Source organism: Cyrtonyx montezumae, unplaced genomic scaffold (genome assembly GCF_038088225.1).
Source record: "Cyrtonyx montezumae isolate F1298 unplaced genomic scaffold, pur_monq_1.0 scaffold_5, whole genome shotgun sequence".
In the NCBI taxonomy this organism is placed as follows: Eukaryota; Metazoa; Chordata; class Aves; order Galliformes; family Odontophoridae; genus Cyrtonyx; species Cyrtonyx montezumae.
In genome coordinates, this window is record NW_027072056.1 from 4,187,985 (window position 1) to 4,210,851 (window position 22,867).

The window sequence follows — 22,867 nt, forward strand, 5'->3', positions numbered from 1 at the left end:
GCTGTGCCACATCTGCTGCACCTATTCAAGGGGACACTCAGCTACGTCCTCTTTTTTGGGAACTCCTTCAGCAGCCCTTTGGACATCCCAGGGCTGCCAGTGCTCAACGCTGCTGGAATGGGCCCAAGGAGCAGGGGCTTAGCCTCTTATCACCCTGCACAGCCCATGGGCAGCCCAGCTGGGCTGGCACAGCCCCCACCAAGCATTGTGTTCAGCTGCAGGACGGCGCTGCAGCCAGAAACCAGGTTTGGGCATCGAGTGGGAAAGGGGTCAGGTTGCCAATAGGTCAAGATGAACTCTACCATTTGCTCTCCAGTCCCTTTCCAGTTAGCTAAGTCATGGTAATCATTAATGCCAAACACCTATCCTCGTGCAGAGCCTCACAATGGCTCATTTTTAACCTGTCACCGACACGTTATTACACGTGTTCTGACCAAAGCCACCTTCTTTGACAGCAAAAAATACTTTTATGGCAGCCCCATCCCCTGGCTGATTAGCAGTGGTTTTGTAACCAACAGAACATACACTGGCCAGCATTCCCTTCCATTTTGTCATTCTGAATCAGCATTGAAGGGACTTAATGGAAACTGGGCTTCAGAATAACAGCAAGGCTTAGTCTTTATTGGAGACCTTTCAACCTCTAGTTAAATTAATTTTTCTCTCTGCTTGAGGCTCTCAAACGTGGCAAGGGCAATCCAACAGTGTGAGCCATGCAAACACCTCATCCTTCAGAGCAAAAAGCCAAAATATGGCACCAACAGCTCAATATTGGCAGCATGGTGTTCTTCTGGAAAAAAATGATGCAAAAGAGAAGGTGAGAAATGGACTTTGTTAATTCATTCACCACTGAGAGTCATTTTCTAGGTGCACTAGATATAAAGTAAAAAGAGATTTCATGGAAATCCTCAACTGGATCCCATCAATCTCTGCAATGTGTAACCTTCATGTCCACATACAGTGCTTTATAGCAACCCCAGGGCTGTTGGACGCCCTCCACCTGCCTTCCTGCTTTCTCAAATCCAAGTGTTGCACTTCCTGCTTGCAGACCACAGTGCAGAGCAGAGTTTCCCTCAGCACTTTGCAGAAGGAGAGGGGGAAGAAGACAGCTTCATCCTGTGCCAGCACAGGGAATGGAGGGTAGTGGACACTTGCCAGCTCCAATTGGGTCAGCATTCCTTATTTCCCAGCTAACACAGAGGCAAGTATTCTGATCCATCTGCAAAGACCGGGATCCTGCTGGATCCCATACAGTACACAGCTCGCTATGAATTAGGGTCCAGCACTCCTTGCACAGCCATCAGAGAGGACTGGAGAAGGCATCTGTTCCCTACCACTGCTAATGCTCACCATAGCATCAGCAAGACCTCCCCTGCCCACATTATGTCTTGGGGAGCACTGACCTTTCCCCATCCTCCCCTTCCCCATCAAGTGGCACAGAAATTAGTTTCCTGGTCAGCAGTCAAGAAGTTCTCATCAAGATAAAACTCTGGCACATGTGGGGAACGGCTCCTCCCGTCCTCAACATGCCATTCCCTGGTCATAGAATCACAGGATGGTTTGGGTTGGAAGGGATCTTTAAAGATCATCTAGTTCTAATACCTGGCTCTCAAACTGCTCCGTCCCTTCCAGAAACTGCTGTTTTGCAATATAGTAAATAACAAAACTCTTAGAAATACCAAGAGTCCTGGGAGGAGCAAAGAGTGAGGAGCAAAAGGCCAAGCTAAGCAGATTTCAAATCCCCTCCTGAAGACTTTTAGACCCCCCTTGGCAATTTAATCCTCTTGGCATTTCCAGCTGCAGGGATAAAGGAGCTGAAATCCTAGAGAGGTACAGGGGCTTCAGGGCACGTGTCTGGCTGTGGCTGGCTCTAGGGACGGAGTTCAGTGACAGGGTGGTGAAGGAAAAAAGAGGAGACTTGTGGCTGGGGGTGATATGGGGCAGGACTGACAGCAGGGACAGCTGGGGCACCTCCATGCACACCTTTGCCTGAATCTCTGATCTGAACCAAGACAAGAATTTTCCTTCTTCTGTCCCATGTGTTTCTCCTCATATCCTGTTCTTACAAGGGGCATCACCTCAAAGCCGATTCATTGTTTATTTTCATTCAAACCCAAATGATTTCCCCAAAAACATTCAGGAAAAAAGAACATATTCAGACAAAAAAAAAACAAAAAAAACAACACCTTGGCAGTTGATTTTGCCTTTCATGGGGAGCTCCCTTGGCTCAGACTGATGTGAGCAGGATGTACTCCCCTCTCCCAGAGCCCTGCCCCTTCCCGACTGGGGTGTGCTTTATTCCCACGGGAGTCTTGGCAGTAGGGAAAGTGATGGCAGAGCCCCTCTGAAGTGTAACGTGGCCCTTGCAGCTTCCCAAAACTTTTGCAAGACCAGGGAAGGTAACAAAAGTTTCCTACTTCAGATGCTTTGCTGAAAGTTGCATAAGGTGGGGGCAGTGTGGTTTTGCTCCATAGTTTAGTGACGGGTTATGCTATAGACAAAGGGCACCGTACGGGGAGAAATACCATCATGCCACCAATCTTATCACAGAAGGAAATGAAACATAATTCCTCTGGGGAACTGGCAGTGAATAAGGGTTGTGCCCATAGCCTTAGAATCATTAAGGTTAGAAAAGAAGACCATTAAGACTTAGAAAAGAGGTCCAGCCATCAACCCACCCCACTGTGCCCAGGGACCACATCCCTCAGTGCCACATCTCCATGGCTCTGGAACAGCTCCAGGGACAGCAGCTGCACCACCCCCTGGGCAGCTGTGCAGTGCCTTGCTACTCCTCTGGAGAATAATTTTTCCTTCATATCCAATCTGATATCTAGTAAACATTCCTTACACAAAACTCTGTTCCCCTCCACCAGCAGTTTTGTACTTCAGCATGCATCCCTCTGACCCTTCTCCCATCAGCTGTGTATGCCAGTGGTGGATCCAACTACTGCTCCTTGCCACAGAAATCTTGGGCAAATACCACAGCCAGAATGCAGCAGGATCACACTCCAGGACAGAAAGATGCCTTCAGGAATCACCAGTGTGTGGTCATCTGTGCAACAATGCCAGAAATGTTATTCACCAAAAGGGAGACCAAGGCCCTGACCTTCGAGCAGTGCAGTGAGACCATACCTCAGTCCATTTACAGCCTGCTTTATTTTGAGCAGCTGCTTTGTGCACAGCAGTGGTGATTTTGTTACCAACCCAAATGCTTCCACCGAGGGCTGGCTCTTGAAAGAGTCCCACAGCTCCGAGCTGACGACACCCCGCCTGCTATAAACATGCCTTGGAGAAATAACATGAACAAACAGCACGGAAGGCTTTGTGAAGATCCAGTTGAACACAAGACGTTTGTTCCTTTTGCTCGTTCCCCTTGGGGTGGGAAATCCCCGTGAAAAGACCAGGCTGGCTTTGCATCAAGGACATAGCACTTGTGTAATGGCAGCACACACCTGGGGAGCTGGAGCCACCAGCCCACATCTCTCCCACCTCTCACAAAGGATGCTAGTGCAGATGGGAGCACTGCAGGCATCACTGTGGGGCATTTTCATAGAAGCATAGGATGGCTTGGCTTGGAAGAGACCTCAAAGAACATCTAGTTCCAATCCCCGTTACAGGCAGGGCAAAACAGTGTAATTTGACCAGTCAAATGTGAAGGCGTTATCTGGGACAACAGAAAGCAAGACAAAAAGGGTTCCAATTTCAGCCCTCTAAAGGGAAATCTGGCCTTCCTCTGCTACCCAAGGGGTTGGGCATCTTCCAAGGGCAACCACCCCACTGCAGCACTCTGCTGTAGTGGGCAGACATGGTGGCCAGGGGGAGCGTACTCCCAGTTTCTGCAATCAAAGCCAAATTGAAGGATTAACTGAGTAGGAGCCAGGCTGTCCCAGTTTTAAGGAGAGACACAGGCACCAGGAGCTCACTGCTCAGCCCCAGCAGAGGTTAAACACATTGCAGCACGAACTAGGGTTAAATCCACTGTACTCACAAGCATCAAAGTACAGGTTGCTCATTGATCCAACAGCCACAGTGTAATTTCTCCTGGTCACAGGTGACCGCTTAAAAATAAAAGTGGGGAGACAGAAAGTCAGGGGCGGAGGGTACAGGAAACATGCCCCAGGGGGACGCTGCTGGGGCATGCTGATGGAGAGGTCAGGTCTGCTGCTGGGTCCTGCCTGGCTCGTGCACTGCCAGCACTCCAGGCTGGGCTTGGTTTCTGAGCTCCTGCAGAAACACACAGCTCCTCAGCTCCGTGAGCAGCACCATGAGAGCATGGCACCCGCAGCGTGCTCCAGGAATGCAGAAATGTTGGTTGTCATCAGTATTTCCACCATTGAAATGCGAGCAGTTCCTTCCAGCTTTGTTCTCTCCATCTTTTCAAACTCTTCCCTGCTGGGAGTTGCAGGAAGGGGAAATTCTGCTTCATTCTGCTCTTTTCCTAGCTATTAAACCAGACCCCAAATTGCCCCCACTACCTCAGGTTCTTCTCTGCTTCTGTTTACATCCACGTCTTCAGATCTGAGCAGTGCTACGAGCGAGGACCACATGGGGTCCTGCCCAAGGTGGGCGCATGCAGCCTGACCCTGGGCATTGCAGGTGAATGAGAGGAGAGGGGCCCTTTGCTGCAGCTCAGCCAGGAAGCACTGATGGGCCGAGTCCCCTTCTGCCTCTGCCCCATGGCTCATCCCTGTGACCTGCTACACTGTGCAGTACTTCTGACACACGCAGTGCACCGCCACTGTACCCGCATCCATCCTAAAATTGCTCAGATCCCAAGTCACTCTCTGGGCAGCCTGCTGTCTCAGCAGATTGGCCAAAATAAGCTGCCTCAGCAGCTTCTCACACTCTGGAACCCCCATAGAGAGGCACCAAGGAGCACATTGTCCCTACACAGTTTCTTGTCTGAATGCAGAGCCCCTCGTCCCAATGTGGCCATGGGAATACAAACAGAGTCTGGTGAGCCAGGAATCCCTTGGTGCCCTGCCAAAGAACAACAGCAAAAAGCAGCAGAGAAGAAAATAAATGGCCCAGAGGAAGGTCATTCCCTCAGCCCGTGGCAGAGGAAGGGAGCTGAAGCCTGGGCAGCAGAGGAGAAGAGTGCAGGTTGTAATACCTTGGGACAAAGGTCCACAGCCCAACTCGGGTCCTCTCTGAGCAAACAGAGGTGCTTGCTCAGCAAACACACCTGTCCCAGCTTTTTGGAGCTGCCTCCTTTGGGAGAAGAGTTGTTTGATCATCTGCAAAGAGGCTTTGGGGTTTTGGGGTGCCTTCCCATGCAACGCACCCCCTCTCCCCCCCATGTTGAACCAGCAGCAGTGGAGATGCATCTGGAGGGCTCAGCAGGAGGGAAAACATCCATGCCCAAAATGCAACACGTGAAAGCCTCCATGTCCACCTTGTGCAGCTCCTCGGCATTCTGTAGGATCACATTTGTGGCGTGGGGCCACAGCAGGAAATGCTTAGTGGTCGTGAGCCTGCTGCACCTCGGCCCCCTGCCCTCTGCACCCACCTGCTCCTCCACTTGAGCCCTCAGCTCCCAGCCCTCGCCCATCCCATGGGTTACAGCTCTCTTCACACACAGACTCTGGACCTAGACCCCTCCTGCTGAACCCCCGACCCGCTGCCAATGAGAAGTGGTGGCCTTGGCCCAGCACGTAGTGTGGTTTGCACAGCCTGTGCTCAAACACAATGGCTCTGCAAGAAATGCCATGACCTCGGGCCTGCCACGGCCTGCTGCCTTAGCTGCAACCTGCTGTAGAATCATTAAGGTTGGGAAAAATCACTGAGTCCGTCTAGTCCAACCACCAATGTCAGTGTGAGCATCCCTGATCAAGGTGCTCAAGGGTGGGCATCCATGCAGAGGATGAAGACTCTGCATCCTTTTGGTGTTCACCTTGTCACTCTGCAACCCACCTGTTGTGTCCTAGGGGGCACTGACCACCAAATGAAGTTAATTACCATGGTCAAAATCAAGGATAACCTTCAGGCAGTGTTGAACAGTGAGGCTTTGTCAGTCTTGGAGAAGCCAAGAGTGGCTTGGCCAGCGTTCAAACCCACGGTCAGCACTGTGAGGAAGGGGAGTGGTGGTGGGATTTGGGTTTACCTGCAGCAGAACTGAGCAGAGTACCTGGGAGCCCAGCAGGAGCCTGACTTCATCTCCAAAGGGAGCAACTCTCCCCAGAGGAAAGCTTCAAGTCCAGGGTCCCTCTGGCCAAAGGGAGGAGCATGCTCTGGGACTCCTACATTTTGAGCATGCAGTGGGAGCACCAGGGTAGGCTGTGGGGGCAGAGCAACAGCTGGTTGCTTGGAGCCCAACTAAACGTTACGTACCATTTCTTTTTCATTTCAAAAAGCATTCCGAATGAAAAAGCCTCTCATTACAAAAAAAAAAAAAAAAAGAAAGAGGTGGACAGCTCCCAGGCTTTTCAATCTGGAGATGTTGCCACCCCTCCCCGTGAATGAATGACTGCTGTGTTGCTGAATGCAGCTGTGCCAATAGATTCTGTGAAAAATAAAAAATAAAAAATACTACGGGGGGAAAATGTGGTAAAGGAGCTTCTGAGCAGCCCCAGCCACCCACTGGATCTCTCTGGGCAGTTAATCTGTGATTTCCATGCTGCTTCGATGACCCCTACAGGGACAAGTGGTGAAAAGTCCAGAGTTTTGAATCCCTTGCCTTATAAAAGCTGTGGAGTGACAGCTGTTAGCACCAGTCCTCTGGTTCTCCTTGCTGATGGAGTTCCACGGCCAAATTGCCAGCATGTCATGCAGAGCCTCACAGCAAGCAGGAATGCAAGACATAATCCCCTGTGGACCCTGCAGACCTGCACAGCTTTTTGGCTGCCACTACCATGGTTTGACATTAGGTGTGGTTCTAAAACAACGCCTGCATTTCCCAGGGCTGCCCAGAAACACACATGGAGATGGAGTGTGTCCTCATGGCTGAGTTAGCCTGTTTCTCCTTGTCACCTGGAGGCAAGCTGTTTGAGACCAGTGACACACAAACAGCTGCAAGAATCCTCTCCCACGCAGCGCTTTTGAGACCCACACTCCCAATCTGTGCCTTCCTGCTCCCCTGGGAAGGTGTGGTTGGGAGGAGCAGCCTGAGGGTGCAAGGTGGGCATCAGGTTCCCAGCACTCCTCCGTGTGCCAGACTGCAGAGTGAACCCACACACCAATGCTGCAGCTTTCCTAGAAGTCATACACTCTCTCCTAGATTTCAACGTGGTGTTGTTTCGGTTTGGTTTTCCCAGGTGAGACACCAGTGTTTACCTGGGCTCCTTGTCATGCTTTCAATAAATAAGAGCATGAGCTCCCCACCCTGTGTGTGTGCTGATCTGTTTCCAAAGGCATTCTCTCTATAAATTCCTGTTCTGCCTGGTTTCCCTCGGTCAACACAGCTCTTCTAGCTGGGCTTCATCTGATGGCCATTTCCACTGTTTTGGTACGTGCTCCAGGCCTTGTCTTAAGACACACAGGAGTTTCAGGGCAGCAGACAAAAAAAACCAAAACAAACAAACCTACAATTTCACCCGACAAGTCACATCTGCAGCACTGGGACCTGCTTTGGGCTCCCCAGGAGAAGACAAGGTACAATAACCAAACAAGTCCAGCACAGGGCCACGGTGATGCTGAAGGTTCTGGAGCATCTTTCATTCGAGGAGAAGTGAGGAAGCTGGGACTGTTCAGCCTGGATAACTGCAGACTCTAGAGGGCCACAACAGTGTATGCAAACAGGAATCACAGAATCATTAAAGTTAGAAAAGACCTCTGAGGTCCCCAGCTCCAACCTCAGCCCACCCCGCCATTCCCACTGACCACATCCCTCAGTGCCACATCTCCCCAGCTCTGGAGCACCTCCAGAGGCAGGAGATGGAAGTCAGTTGCCCAGGAAGCAGCTGTTTGTGCTTTGTATCACCACCCTTATCATCCAGGGTGGGAGACAGAGCAGGATGCATCTCAGCATCCCCAGGGATGACAGGTGAACCTACGGAGCCCTGAAATGCAGGACACTGCCACACTCTGCATGGCCAAAGAGGGCTGGAAAGGGCAAGCTCATCCCCTGTGCTTCCAGCTGCACCCAGCTGGGCAGGGAAGGCAGAACCTGACCCCCAGTGACAGCCAGGACCCCAGCAGGGCTGCAGGCCTGGGAGGCTGCCAGACAAAGTCCGGGTTCATGAGGGATCACGCTTATCTCTGAGGTCCCTGGCGAGAAAACAAAACCAACCCAAAAGGGATCACAGAGCCTGTTCCCAAGGTGAGCGGAGATGTATTTCGTTGTTCAAAGGCTTCTGATAAGGTGACCAAGATTAAAGAACAAATAAGTGTATGTTAAGGGCCAAAGTCCTAATGCGAACCGAAGAGTGTTAGCCAGAAGCAAGAACGTGCTTCTCACCACAGCCTGAACACCTCCAGCAGCACTGCCGCCTTCACACCGAAAGGCAGCTCTGGCTGGAGGATGCACAGGCCCTGCTTTATCCCTCTGCATGGCCCTTCCCATGGGAAGATGTTCACAAGAGCATAACCTGCCCCTACATCATCAGGCAGCTCGTACAGCCCAGCATCCTTGCAGCCATCGCGGTGCTTTGCTCCCAACTTCCCACCCTGATGCACTGGCTCTGGTGCTCCCAGAACCCTTTACAAGGGAACTGGTATTGATGAGCACTTCCCTGCAGAGGGGTCTGATTTCATTTTCCCAAGAGATCTGGGAACTCTTAATAGGAACTAATTAAACAAGGGTACCTCGCTCACTCTGAAGGGGATAGATGTAAATAAATATGAATTTAAGTAGTCAGTAATGGTGGCTGCCCACAAGCAGAAAGGGAGGCCCTGAGAGAGACAGATTTCAAAATGACTTGGAAAGCAAACTTGCACGTAGCTGATAACACAGCACACTGAATTCCCTGGGGAAAGTCGTGTCAAAATTATCATGGGCTGTTTCATGAATATAGTCGTCTGGAAGCTGGTCTGAAAAGCAAACAAAGCTGCACAAAGAGTTTGTTGTTGGGCTGGGGGGGAACGTTTCCTCCACTGGGATTTAGCAGGAAAGCCCCAGATTGTGGTGTCCCCCTCTGCAGTGATTCTGGAGCTCATCTGACCCATAGCACTGCTGCTCAGTTTCTTTAGCCCCCCTCCCAGGCTTTGGGATGCCAGGGTACAGACAGGTTGGTCAAGCTGACCATGGGTGGGCAGAGCGTGATGAGGGCAGGTCCTCACTTTGGTAAAGCACACACAAAAAGAAAAGAAAAGAAATAAAGACAGGGGAAAAGGTAATGCCAAAATGCTGAGAGCAGGGGCAGCCTTTGCAGCACACGGAACTCAGTCGCACTCCCTCACTTCTCACATTCAAGACTTCACTGCTCCACCACTGCTAAAGAAAGCCCTGTGACCACTTTCACCCCCAGCAATTCCCCAGCCTCCGTGTGCAATTCTTTCTGGCCAACCTGGGATGGTGAAAACACCCTCCTGATCAGCTCTGCCATTTTCTGAAGCATCACTTGGCTCTTCTTTCCTTGGAAACCATCCCAACCACTGATAGTGGTATTACTTCTTCAAGCAGTCAATCACTCTCTTACAATTAGGAAAGTAAAGCCACAACAGACCATGAGCTTCATGTTAGGCAGCCACTGGTGCTTGTTTGCAAGGAACCACCACAGAATCATTTCCCAAAACCAGGCAAAGTCCCAGAAGACGTTTCCTGATCTGCCCTGTGCCCCCAGTGCCTACTCCCACAGACAACCTCGCTTTCTGCCTGCACTCTCCAGGCTACAGCCCCATCCCTCCTGCCAACACATGCTAGCACATCAATCCTGTCCTTGTTTGACAAGGAATATCACTGCACTGGAGAGTAGAGGTGGCCTTTCTCCCACTTCTTGCTTTCATGACACCATAACAGCTGGAGAGCAAAGCTTTGCTGCTCCTTCTGTTGAGCCTGGAAAGCCCTTGCTTACCTGCCAGCTTTGCAACAAGTCCCACGCCAGCTGCTCCACCGTATCTCGAAACCACACCCTTCTGAACACATTGGCCTCGCTGTGAAGGGGAAGGAGAGCAAGATTGGTCATCGGCGCTTGATAAAACCTGGGTCTGAAGAAATGAAACGGTCCTTTCAGACTTGGTCTGTTTGTTTGAAGAGGATGAGTCTAGCCTCGTTACGTATTAGTGATGCATCTCAGACCTCTAGAGAATGGTGGGAAGCTTGTGGGATGCCCTCACTGAGCGCCCTGCAACTCTTGCTGAGTAGTCCAGCTCCAGAAGATGGAAATCCCAGCCTGGGACTCTTCTGCTCCCTCTCCAGAGCAATGCTCACCTTCCCTCACGTTGCTGCTCACACTAACTCCAGGTGTAGGCTAGCAAATGGGTCAGAGATGCCTGCCTTGCAAACGCAGGTGCAGCATACCCATAACCCTGGAAGAAAGCCATCAGCATCTCCTGTAACCTCAGCAGAGCAGGCAGCTTTCCCTTTGGATTTTCTGTTCCACAGATGCATAGTCATGGCAAGGAAAGAGGCTGCACAGCAGCAGAGAGGAATAGGGGTCCTGATCAGGATTACAGCCCCACACTGGAGCTCCACAGACACATAGCTTTGTATTTAGGGGAATGGCTGAGCTGAGCAGCAGCAAATCCCACAAGTGACCATCCAGAAAGAAGAAACAACACAACAGGAGCAGGATCAAACCTGGGCACCCTCATGTTCATGAGCCTCTTCTCGTATTGTGCCTGAGGATGCTCTTGGAAAAGATTACCCCACGCCCCGCAGCAATAGGATCTCTCGCACAGTCCTGCCTGGGGAAGCTTGCAGACCTCACAGTACCACAGCTCCCTAGATGGGCTCAACCATCTCAGATCACACGAGGAGAGGAGAGAAGCTCCATCCCTCCAGTCAGGATTTGCAATAGCAGCAGTGGGTTTGATCCACACACCCAATGAACTAGCCCACAGATCTCACCTGGCCCCAAGCTTCAAGATAAGCTGCCAGCCTGTCAGATAGCAGGAGCACAGGATGGGTGGAGAACACAGCAGCCCTACAGCAAACTTGTGGTTTCGATGAGGTGAACGGGGAGAGGCAGCGCTTGCCTGTGCCAGGGAGAGGTGACAGGAGGGGGAAGGGAGCGAGCTGGGCCCTTCTGTCCCTAAAGAATAAGGTGTTGTCCGGAAGGGACCTCAGACAGCTCTGTCTGCCTATCCCTGAGACGCATGGCCATAACACATACCACCCTTACGGCACACATCACATTCTCCACTCCCACTGCTGCCCCAGGTGTTTGGTGGCCAAATGCAAGGAGTATCTTGTCCTGCTACCTGGGCTCAGGACTCAGGGTTGTGGCTGTGTCCTTGCTGGTGCTGTGTGGGATGCTGGGATGAGCCCCGAAGGGGAAAGGGTGCAGAGGAAAAGCTGCTGAAAAGGGAGGAGAATCTGGAGTTCTGTCATGCAAGAGAGCCTCCCAGTTCTCCTTTTTCTTGCATGGTCCACCAGCCAGCAAGAAGCTGACCCAGTGACCATCTCTGATCTGGTACTGGGAAGCACTGAATTCCAAGCAGGGCAGGGGGGGCAGCTGTTGGTCATTTTGGCACAACACAGTCCTGCTATGGGGAGTGAAGACCTCAGGAGAGTGCAGGTTGGGATGGGCAGGGTGGCCTCCAAGCCATGCAGACACCACGCATTCTGCACAGCATCTCCCCGCAGCACAGACACGGAGATCATATCACTGCAGCGGTTTTCAATGGCAAGGACTTACGAGCAAGCCGTGTCTGCCCTCAGCTTTGTCGAGAAGGCAAGGACACGAGACGGAGAAAAAAAGGAGCAAAGAGCAGAGCACGAGGACACATGATGGGAGAAAGCATCTGCAATCGTGGATGAGACCAAGGAGGGCAGCAGGGATGCAAACACAGGTGGCACCACCATGCCTACCCTACCCGCCCCGGTCAGCCTGCCCATTGCCCACCGAGGTGCAAAGGATTGCTGAGGGCCACCGCAGCCCCCAAGGCTGACTGAGCAAACTGCCACCAGCCAGAGCCTGCCCGGGGGCAGGCGCTGCAGAGCAGGGCACCAGAGGGACGGCACCCAGGGAGGGGCCACCAGATGCAGGCACACAAGCCAGGCTCCGCGTGTTTGCTCTCCCAGACTCTCCGTGCTAACCCGACAGCAAGCACCCACGGCCGTGGCCCCAGCTCACCATGCTGAAATTGAGAAGGTACCTGATCACGTAAGTTGAATTTTATCTGTTAATTACAGCGTTATCTCCTTCAGCACTACTTGTGCTATACGCAGAGGTCACGTCCTTGCAGTGCCTCTGTGCTGAGGAACGGCTGGAGGTGGAAGCCATGGTGGGAATGGTTAAATGTGGGGAAGTTTGGGGAGGCAGCGTTTCTCCCGTGTGCTAGGCAGGAACAGCATCTCCTGAAAGGCCCTGTGATGCAAAGGAAGAAGAGCAGCGAACAGCAAACCCAATGAATGTGCCCAGAGTAAGGTGGGCTCCTGGGAAGGCTCCGTTTTGGAGAGATGGGTGAGGAGCAGCCTGGACAAGGCTGGAACTTGGCACAACGCCTGTTGACACCCTCCTGCTGGGAGAGAGCACTTCAGGGCAGGACAAGCCCTTCTCTACGCACCTACAGCGTATGTGTTGCAGCCCTGGTTTTGCTGTTTTTAGTGCAACTCCTCAGCACCTCCATTGCCACAGCTCTTCCTTCCTCACTGTGTGCTCCTTGATCCAAGCAACCACCCCGGGGGAAGCGCTCTGCCTTTGTGCGAGCCCAGTCAGACTAAATGGCCACCACGTGTGGCACATCTGGGACCACTTGTTCACTCATCACCAAAAAGGCATCTGGCTCAGAGCCCAGACCTCACACGGGTACGGTGAAAGCTTGCAACCACCTGGGGAGCACCGTGGAAGCAAACCCAGAAGTAAACCTGCATGAAGCACACGTGCATGAGCAACGCTGCTGGCAAGGAAGCCCTGCACCACTTTTAGATGTTAGAAACATCCCAGAAGCTTACCATTCCAACCCAGCGAGCTGAGATGCAATCAGAACCATGCCTCTGTCCGAAGCGGAGCACGACCGCTGAAAGCCAATTACAATTAGTCACAACACTTGATATTTTTTCTGGGACAAAGCCAGATTTTAACGGCAAACCCAGATCAACAGGATACACATGACCACTTCGAGTGCTGTGTCTGTCACCATCCCTCTCCCAGCAGCTCTGGGACCAGCAGGTCTGTGCAGTTCCAGGCCCCCTTGTCCAAAACAGCCCACTGATAAAAGAAGGAGATAGTATCAAAGAAAGAGGATTAGAGCGCAGCTTCCAAGTGCCTTCATCTTTACTCCCTGGTACCCTCCACTCCCTGCTCAGCAGAGACCACAAAGCAGAGTGCAGCTTCTCCAGCAGCTTTCCCACCCAAGAACAGCCCACAGCAGGGGATTTAAGCAGGTCCTCAGCACAAACCAGCCCTCATTACACAATGGCACATCCCCAGGTAATCACTGGCAGAAATGTAATGCAAACTGATCCCTTCTCCAGGAAGCTCGGCCCTCCAGCTGCTCCATTGATTCCCGTTGGTAAGGTTAGCATCAAGATCCAGCTCCACCAAGCCCTGTGAGCAGCAAAATCCCCACAGAAAGGTTTTCCAGGACCTGGAGGTGCCCATGCTCAACCTGGCCCCATAGCAGAAGAGAGAAGCAGAGGGCAGAGGAGCAAAGGCATCTCCTCTTTGTTTATAGAATGGGACCAGACATCTCTCAGCCAGGGAGAGCAAGGTGAGTGCAAGCAGTGCCTGCTCCTGTTGCTAAAGCCATGCTGGCAAGGCATCCCCGAGCAGCTGAGTGACTTTACTGTTATCACTATTTACCTTTTTGGTGTGATATCTGTGTCGTGGCTGGAAATTTCCACTAGGCTCCACTGCTCATGCACAGCTGTCAATGTTCATTGGTTATCGCTGTCTTGACACCTCTTCCACCCATGGAAAATGACCTTATCTTAAAGCTAAATAAAAATAAATTAAAAATAAACAAAATACAAGACTAATTTCTGGTGGGTGTCACCGGGAAAGCCTCAAGGTCTCTTTTCCCTCTGCCTTGTGCCTCACGTATTTCTTCCCCCACGTGATGTGACGAACGGGTCTGAAATATCCTCTTCCCTGCAGGAACCTGAAGGCAATATACAGGTGCCAGCCAGGTCGGCTCTGGGTCTCCTTCAGCCTCCTCATTCTCCTCCTGGTCTCATTTCAAGTTGTGGAGAAGCTGCAACCTACCAGGTATGTCCCAGGCAGAAGGGTAAACCTGCACTTCACCAACAGCTGAGAAGGGTTAAAATGCACCCAACCACAAACACAGGAAAGTCCGGCTGGGAAGCGACCCCTCTGGGGCTCCCTCATCCAACCCCTGCATGCTGCTCAGAGCTGAGTCCTCCTTTGGGGTCAAACCTGGCTGCTCCAAGCTCTGTCTTGCTCCCCAGAGACATGGGCTCTGCTCCTTTCCTCCAGTGCCACGGGGCATGGCCACATTGATGTTGACCTGTCCTTCGCATCCTGCATCCATCCCGACCTGCCAGGCTGATTGTGCCAGGTGGTCAAGCTCTACGTCCAGCAGCAGTCTCCCACCCCAAATAGAGAAAGAGGAGCATGCTTTGGGGTGGCTGCAGAGGAGCTGCCCACCTTGCATGCTCCCTCCTTCCCCTACCCCTTTGAGCTTGTCACCAGCAGCCCTGCTCCCATGGGACTGGTGGCTGCTCTTCCCACAGCAGGCAGGAGAAGCTCCCCACGCATTTGTGGAGAGCAGTGAAGGGTAGGGCAACACCCAGGCAGCAGAAATCAGTTTGAGCAGCCTGGCTGTTTCTCCAGCTCAGCCCAACGGCACACTCAGTGCTCCCAACAGGGGTCCCTTACCTCCTGCTGCCAGCTTGATTTCTCCCTGTTGCAGGAACTGCCACTGTGAGCTGGAGCGTGCCCTGCAGCAGACCACAGACCACAGCCAGGAGAGCCCTAACTATGTCCTCCAGACCCATGGCCCACCAAGGGAGGATGATAACCCATACAGGCAGAGAAAGGCTGTGCTGGAGCCCATGTTAACTGAGAACACACGGGATGCTTTCCAGATGCACGTGCACTATGGACAGGTGACAGCACGGGAGAGCAGTCCAGACAGCCAAGAGGGGCACTGGGCTTGGCAGCCTGCGGAGAGCAGCAACAAGATGAAAGCCTATCTTTCAGCACCACAGCTGAAATCCCAGCTCTCCAGCCCCAAAAAAGCAACCCAAGGGGATACGTTTCCAGGTGTTCCTAAAAGTACCACCACAGCTCTGGGAGATACTGATGATGGTGTTCTCTTCACAAACAGCATCGCCGTGGAGGAGCACAAGAAAATAACGTCACCCCAGGTGATGCAGGTGACATTGCAGAGCTCACCTCAGCATAAAGCGATGGGCTCTCCGCCCCGACCTTGGGGTGACTCACTCAAACACACCGTGCTCGATACAGCTCAGCTCCCAAGGGCAGACAACTTCTATAGGACAGAGCTGGAGAGAGGACTGCTCCCGAGCTGGACAGAAATCTCTACAGACAAGATAGCCCTTGGGGATGGCCAGCAGGTAGAAGACGTCTTCTTTCAGAAAACATGCAAACCTAAGACCAACATCGTTTTCCTGAAGGTCCACAAGAGCGCCAGCAGCACCGTCATGAACATCCTCTTCCGATTCGGTGAGATGCACAACCTCACCTTCGCCTTCCCGCTCAAGGGCGGCCACCAGCTCTTCTACCCACACCACTTCATGGCGAGGTTCGTGCAGGGCTTCTCCCCGAGGAAGCCGCCCCAGTTCAACATCCTGTGCCACCACATGCGCTTCCTGCTGCCGGAGGTAAGGAGCAGGGCAGGAGCAAGGTGGAAAGCATGGAAGCATTCAGAGATCATACAATGGCTTGAGTTGGAAGGGACCTCGAAGATGATCTATTTCTAATCCCCTGCCAAGGGGTGAGTTGCCGACTGCTGGATCAAGCACTAGATCATGTTCTTTGTGGCCTCATCCAACCTGGCCTTGAGTACCCTCCAGGGATTGCACATTCACAGCTTCTCTGGGCAGTCTGTGCCAGGGCCTCGCCACCCTCTCAGTGAAAAACTTCCCCCAACATCTCATCTAAGTCTCCCCTCCTTTAGTTTAAAACCACTCCCCCCTGTCCCTCACTATCTATCCATGTAAAAAGCTGGTTTCCCTCCTGTTTATGATCTCCCTTTTAAGACCATAACAAGGTCTCGCTGGAGCCTTCACTTCTCCAGTCTGAACAAGCCCAGCTCCTCCAGCCCATCCTCGTAGGAGAGGTGCTCCAGCCTTGTGGGCATCTTTGTGGCCCTCCTCGTGCATCTCTGTAGGGCTTCTGTAGACAAACCTCTGCTTTTCCAGCAAGCAGGTCCTTCCACTTTTCCCCACCTTTAAAACTCCATTTTTTTCCCCCTCCACAGGTGCAAAAAGTGGTGCCCAGCACAGCCGTCTACTTCTCCATCCTGAGGAACCCCGTGCAGCTCATGGAGTCCTCCTTCGTGTACTACAAGGGCACGTCGGCCTTCTCCCGCGCCCGCAGCCTGGAGGAGTTCCTCAGCCAGCCCTACCGCTTCTACAACCCCACAGCCGGCGACAGCCACTACGCCAGGAACCTCATGACGTTTGACTTCGGCTTCAACCCCGACGCAGAGGTCACGGCCAAGCGGGTGAACTTAATGCTGAAGGCCATCGAGGCGTCCTTCGACCTGCTGCTCATCTCCGAGTACTTCGACGAGTCCATGGTGCTGCTGAAGGAGACGTTGTGCTGGGACCTGGACAGCGTCGTGTCCTTCCCGCTCAACAGCAGGAACAGCAGCACCAGGTCCCCACTCTCCAGCGTCACAGCCGAGAAGATAAAGGCCTGGAACAGGCTAGACTGGGAAATCTACACCCACTTCAACAGGACCTTCTGGGAGAGGATCGAGCGAGACATCGGGAGGGAGCGCATGTGGAGGGAGGTCCAGGCTCTGCGGCAGAGGCAAGCCGAGCTGGCGAGGACCTGCCTGCAAGGGACGGGCAGCGTGGGCCCAAAGGACATCAAGGACTCCTCCCTGAGGCCGCTGCAGTATGGCAACGCCAGGATCTTAGGCTACAACCTCAAGCAGGGCTTGGACGAGGCGACGGAGCACATGTGCCGGCGCCTGGTGACCCCAGAGCTGCAGTACAGCACTGCTCTCTACAAGAAGCAGTTCCCCCCAAAGCCCCCACAGGAGACCCCGCAGAGGCCACTCCAGAAGCCCCCTCAGGTCGCTCCCTCGCTGCAGGGCGTGCAGCAGGGCAAAGCCTTGCAGTTCAGGCTGGAGGGCACCCGGCACTGAGCCCTCGTCCTGGCCTCATTCTCCAGCTCCCTCCGCTGAGGACGGCCAGCCACCCACCCCTGGGCACTGGTGTCACTGCTGCCCTGGTGCAGCCCAGGTGGGAGGTAAGGGCTGCGGAGCCCCTAGAGCAAGCCCTTAGGACACACCATGGGGCCTGATTTGCTGTGACTCCTCTGGGGTCACTCCTGAGCCAGCAAGGATGAACCCCAGCCTCAGGGGACGAGGAGGACGGCAGCTCTGGGCTGCTTGTCCCATGCTGAGAGGGGTCAGCAGGAATCGGACGCTAGAGCTGCTCAGTGCCAGGAGGCACAACAGGCTGCAGCTGGAGGTGCCAGGCTGTACACCAGGGCTGCAGGGCTTCATTTACACCTCAGGAATGTTTGTCAGTTTGGATGGAGCTCTCCTCCACTGAGCCTCAGCGCTGCTGTGCTGGGAGAGCAGCCTCTTAATTAAAAACAACAGTGTTTGTTGTCACTCCTATTCTACTCCCCTTCATTAGAGTACATGATCTCAGCAGTCCAACAGAAAGACACCTCTATTGGAAAAATAAAAGTGTTGTGTGAGCATCTCTGTGCAGGCATCCCAGGCCCTCTGCTCGGAGCAGCTCTAGGAATGCTCCATGTTCTGCCCAGGAGAAAAAAATACTCAAGCATCGGTCATGGTGAGGTCAGCCACAAAGGAGCAGCAAAGCAGTGTGGACAAGAAATGAGCCCCAACCCTAAAAGCTTTCTCACAGCCTCGGTGGCTTTGAGCATAGATCTAAAATAACCCTAAAACGATTGAGGATTTCTCATCTCGATCAAAATGGAGAAATCCTGCAAACGCCCCATTGTCAGCATGATCCCAAACCAAAAAACGTTCAGAAAAGAAATGGCAGAGGATCCGAGTTTCCCACGTCCAATTGGACAGGGAACCTTGAGGGTCTTTGCATCCAGCATGAGGGGAGGGGACACCGCACACCAAACCCACCATCAATGCAGTTGGGTGACATGTCATCACTCTGATTGCTTCTCAGCTAATGAGGGCTGGATCCCAGAGCAAATCTCTAATGCTTGGGTTCCCACAGAGGCCACAGGGAATTCAGTATCCGGAGAGTCCGTGCCAGGAAGGAAAAAAATCCCCCCCTCCCCCAAAAGCAGATTTCTGGAGGAACGACCCCACTCACCTTCGTGCCAACTGCAACATTTATTTCACAGAGTGCTGTGTTAGCAGGGCTGGTTCACACGGCCACAGAGAGCAGCCCAGGGCTGGTGCTGGTGGGGGTCTGCATGCAACTGCCCACCTGTGCCGCATACCAGAACCAGAACCTCTTCACGAACCCATTACTGTCACCTTGCAGCTCCCCAGCTGCATGTGAAACACAGGCCAAGCATGGCACTGGGAGAGGGGGACGTGCTGTGCACTGCTGCTGTGGATTTCTGAGTGTTTTAAACCCTTCTCCCTGTGCTGGGCGATTTGGGGACCCCAGTTTAACTCAAATAATGCCAAATTTCACAACTCCCTCCACATCCCAAGTCTCCAAGAGTTGTTACCGGTTTACGCTCTGTTTTTATGGCTGTAAGAGGCACAGAGGGATCATTTCAAAACACAGCATGATGCAACCACCTTGGAGTTGCCCAAGGGTGCCCACGTAATGGTCCTGAGTTTCTGCAAGCTTCCTGCACACACCACACAGCCAGTAATTTCTGCAAACACATTGCTTTCACCCCCACAGCCAGCGTTTGCAGGCTCAGGTGTGCAAAATGCTCTGTGCCAGGAGACCCGCTCCCAGCAGAGGGGCTCAGGCACGAGGTGTGGGGTTGCTTTTCTCCCCTTTCCCCTTCTGCCGTTCTTCTCCGTCCTCTGCATGCATCACCCTGGCCTTGGGTATCTTGTACTTGCTCTTCTGGCCATACAGCAGGTTTTTTTGGAAGAACCTCGGGATGTTGCCTTGGTAGAGCAAGAGGGCAGCGAGCATCCCTGAAACGAGAGCGTGCCTTCCCATGTGCGTGCACCCCCACTACGCGAGGCTTACGGTGACCCAAAAAGGGCTGTCAGCCCTCTGCTGGGAAGATTGGGATGGTGGGATGGGGCCCTAAACGGCTCACCTGCGAGAGGCCCCAGCCAGTACACCTGGATGTAGTCCCGCAGGCTGCTCCCCGTGCACAGGAAGGTGCTGGCAGTGGCCAGGGCAGGGTTGAAGAAGGCTCCCGTGGCTGGCACGGCTGCGTGGGGGGGAAAGCAGGGTTGTCAGCGTCCTCCCACATGTCATTGCATCGCTCAGATGCCCTAACCAGCCGTCCACCCCAAAGTAAGCAGAAAGCAAACATTGCAGCAGACATCCTCTCTCAGCTCGAGCCGTGGAGGAGGGAGAAGGGGCTGCTCCTCCCCAGAAGCCACGCTGCGGGGGAACGGAGGGGTGCGCTCACCTGCGTAGGTCAGGAAGGTGACAGTGGCTGCCAGGACAGGCACACGGCATGCAGCAGGGCTGCGGCGCACCCTGAGGAGGATGAGGTGGAAGAAGAAGGAGCAGGTGGCCTCCACCAGGGCTCCGAGGTGGGGGGATGTGCGGATGGAGGAGCTGCACTCAGAAGCTATCAGGTTCTGGATGAGGTGGAGCTGGGTCAGCTCCCAGGACCAGTAGAGCTTGGTGAGGGCCCAACCCATTCCTGCGCCCGTGCACTGGGCCAGTATTTTGGCCACAGTGGCCATGGGGCCGCATTCGAGGAGAAGGAACTCCTGCAGAGAGACGGTGGGGTTGGCGGCCGCTCCGTTTGCGCAGGCAGCATGAACCGCGAAGAGGAGGAAGAGCAAAGTCAGGACCACGTCGAGACCAAGGCCGCCCCAAGGACCGATCTCCAGCAGCATCCTCAGCTCCAGGCAGCCCGAGCAGAGCTGCAGCGAGCAGCCCAGCTCCGCAGCCAGGCACACCAACAGCCCCGGGGACAGCAGCCTCTTGGAGAGCCACCTGAGCACCTCGCACGTGCCAAGCATCAGGAAGAAAAAGGCAATGGAAACGTTCAGGCCGACCATAGCGAAAGGCACACGAGGGAGAGACAGAGCCACGCAGCTTGCAGCCCCCGGGGAGGAGCAGAAAAGCCTTCAAGCCTCTGTTTTATAAGGCCATACGTGGCACCTGCCCAGCGGCAGGGAAGCCTTGGGAAACGCGGCATGTGCGAGCTGCAGGAGGCACGGGGACAAGCACTGCCCAGAGCTGCTCGGGTCTTCCAAATGGCTGCTTCACATCCATGCCTCCAGCAGCCAGCTCCTCCTCCCTCTGTGGCATTTACCAAGCACCATGGTGCAGCCCAGGGCCCAGTGAAGCCCTCCTTCAGCTGACACAAGAGCCCGGCTGGTGTACTCTTCCCCATCCTTGTTCCCAGAGTGACCTCACACTGTTTGCTCCTGGCACCGTGTGCCCACAGGTGGGTTTCAGTGTCAGGGACATTTTATCTCCTTCTGGTGGAAGGGATCTCTCCCAGCTGCACTGGCAGAACTGCTGTCACCATCAAATAATGGCAATGCCTCCTGGGTTCTGCCTGCATTCCTCATCCTGACAGCGGGAGCAGCAGCTCACTCCTCACCGACATTCCACAAGGATATGCATTCCTGTATGATGGGAACCAGAGCTGCTTTCTTTCCTCAGGACATTTGTTTCCCCAGGTGCTCACCCAATGGTGGTTTGGGGAATGCCAAATTCAAAGAAGTCTGTCTCTAAGGATAACCCAGGTGCCAAACGAGGAAAAGAACACTTGGAAAGGGATCTCCAGGACGTGCCATCAGGCTGCTGGGTCACATCAGCATCTTCACCTCTGATCCGCAGCTGTACCAAGCCGGACTCATTGCTCACGAGCCATTCAGAAAGCACCAGGAGCTCGAGTCTGGGCACTGACTTGCTCTGCCTCTGCTCCTCCAGTCCTATTCATCCCTCCTACTCACTCGATGCACCTCCACATCACTTGGTTGGACCTGATGGTCTCAGATGCCTTTTCCAGTTTAAGTGCATAAAGGGTCGACTATATATATATTCCAGCAAGTTAATGAACCTGAAGAGACAGTGCTTTGTGTGAAGCATTTTTGAAGACAAGCAGTTTCTTCGCTTCCCTCTGTCAACAGTATGAGCAAGGTTCACATAACATGCCAGAAAGGGAACAAGACAACTTCCCAACAACATACGGGAAACGCACAGCATGGGGATGCTGATATCCACAGTCAAGCCAGAAACATCATCTGCCCAAGAGATGCTCTTTTCAATCTCCTCCAACTGGACTGCAACACGGCACTGTTGTGATTCCAACATGAAGTACAAGCAACAGAAGATGTGGCCATGATGAACCAGGCTGCTTTGCTCCATTTGCACAAAGAGTGAGGGATCTCTCTTCAAAGGATGGATGAGTGAATTGCAGGAGATGCAACGATGGCAGCAGCGTGCTGGGCCAAGCGCACGTGAAGCTGGGGAGTAATGACATTTAAAATCAAACAGATCAGGCAAGGACAGCACAAAGTTACATCCACCATCATTAAAGTGCTCCTAAGAAGCTCAATTACAAACAAGTATATTCTGCTAATCTCATTAAGACCTCTACACCTTCACTCTTTCCAACTACTTTCACCTTAGAAGACACGGGGAAGGGGAGAAAAACACTGAGTTGGTTGGGTTTTTTTTCAGAAGTTTATTTCTAGCCCTGAAAGAACAGTTATTAAACAAAGTCAACAAATACAGTAGTTAATATTGCAGTAACAATTAAATAACATAATGGGATTAAATTACACAAAAGGCAACATTAAAAACTGAAGACAGTTTAAAAAAAAAAAAAAGCTTGCACCCACTTCCACTGATAGCGTGAGGGACAGAGGGAAAACGCACCAGAGACACTTATTCAACACCAGCTGGAGAGACTTTATCAGCCTTCCTGCTCCCCCCCAGCCACCCTCCACCAAAGGAGCCCAGCGTGCCAGCACTGCCCCACATCAGAGCACACACTCGCAGCACCGTGCCTGCTTCCCATGAGCAATCCTGCTTTGTTCGATGGCAATGGAGATCCAGAGAGCCACGCGTTTCCTGCACACGTGCACCCCAGCCACGAGCTGCCAAGCTGACATCCCATATGCATCACACACTGGTTGGATCACAGGGCAGTTTGGGGCTGGCACCCAAGAGAGCGAGACGTGTGGGAAACAACTTCCTAAAGCGAGCCCTTCCTTTTCAGTACTCAAACTCGGGCTCCTCTGTCGGTCTGCCTTAGCCAAGCTGAGCAGCAGCAAGTCTTAAAATTGCTAACCTCCATTTGGGGGGAAAGAAAACATAAGCTTGCAGCTTTGGACATGCAGCTGGCATTGGCAGAGAAACCCACAGAGACCCAAAAGCAGAGTGTGGCAACCCCTCGTGGCTCTGCCCTTCTGCCAGCTCAGCTCCCACCCAGCTCATCTCTGAGCTCACCTTCCAGCACCCCTCAACTCAGAGCTAGCACCATTCCAGCAAGCGTCAAGATATGTTTTAACTCCGGGGCTGGGCTAAGTCTTGTTTGCTAGGATGACTGTAAGCTTG

General features: G+C 53.2%; 3 protein-coding genes across 3 annotated transcripts in view; 2 read left to right on the forward strand and 1 right to left on the reverse strand.

Moving 5' to 3' along the window:
• The window catches only part of SRPRB (SRP receptor subunit beta), a 41,659-nt gene extending 21,307 nt beyond the window's left edge, over positions 1-20,352 (reverse strand). Inside the window, exon 1 of the mRNA XM_065747804.1 lies at positions 19,983-20,352. Coding sequence (XP_065603876.1) covers positions 19,983-20,352 — 370 coding nt within the window. The remainder of the gene's footprint in view (positions 1-19,982) is intronic.
• The window catches only part of SLCO2A1 (solute carrier organic anion transporter family member 2A1), a 196,856-nt gene that overhangs the window by 46,543 nt on the left and 127,446 nt on the right, over positions 1-22,867 (forward strand). The window lies entirely within an intron of this gene.
• LOC136056275 (galactose-3-O-sulfotransferase 2-like) lies at positions 13,715-17,566 on the forward strand. Its single transcript, XM_065748382.1, has 4 exons — positions 13,715-13,749; positions 14,136-14,246; positions 14,911-15,844; positions 16,444-17,566. The coding sequence occupies exons 1-4, from the start codon at positions 13,715-13,717 to the stop codon at positions 17,338-17,340; spliced, it is 1,977 nt and encodes a 658-aa protein (XP_065604454.1). The 3' UTR covers positions 17,341-17,566.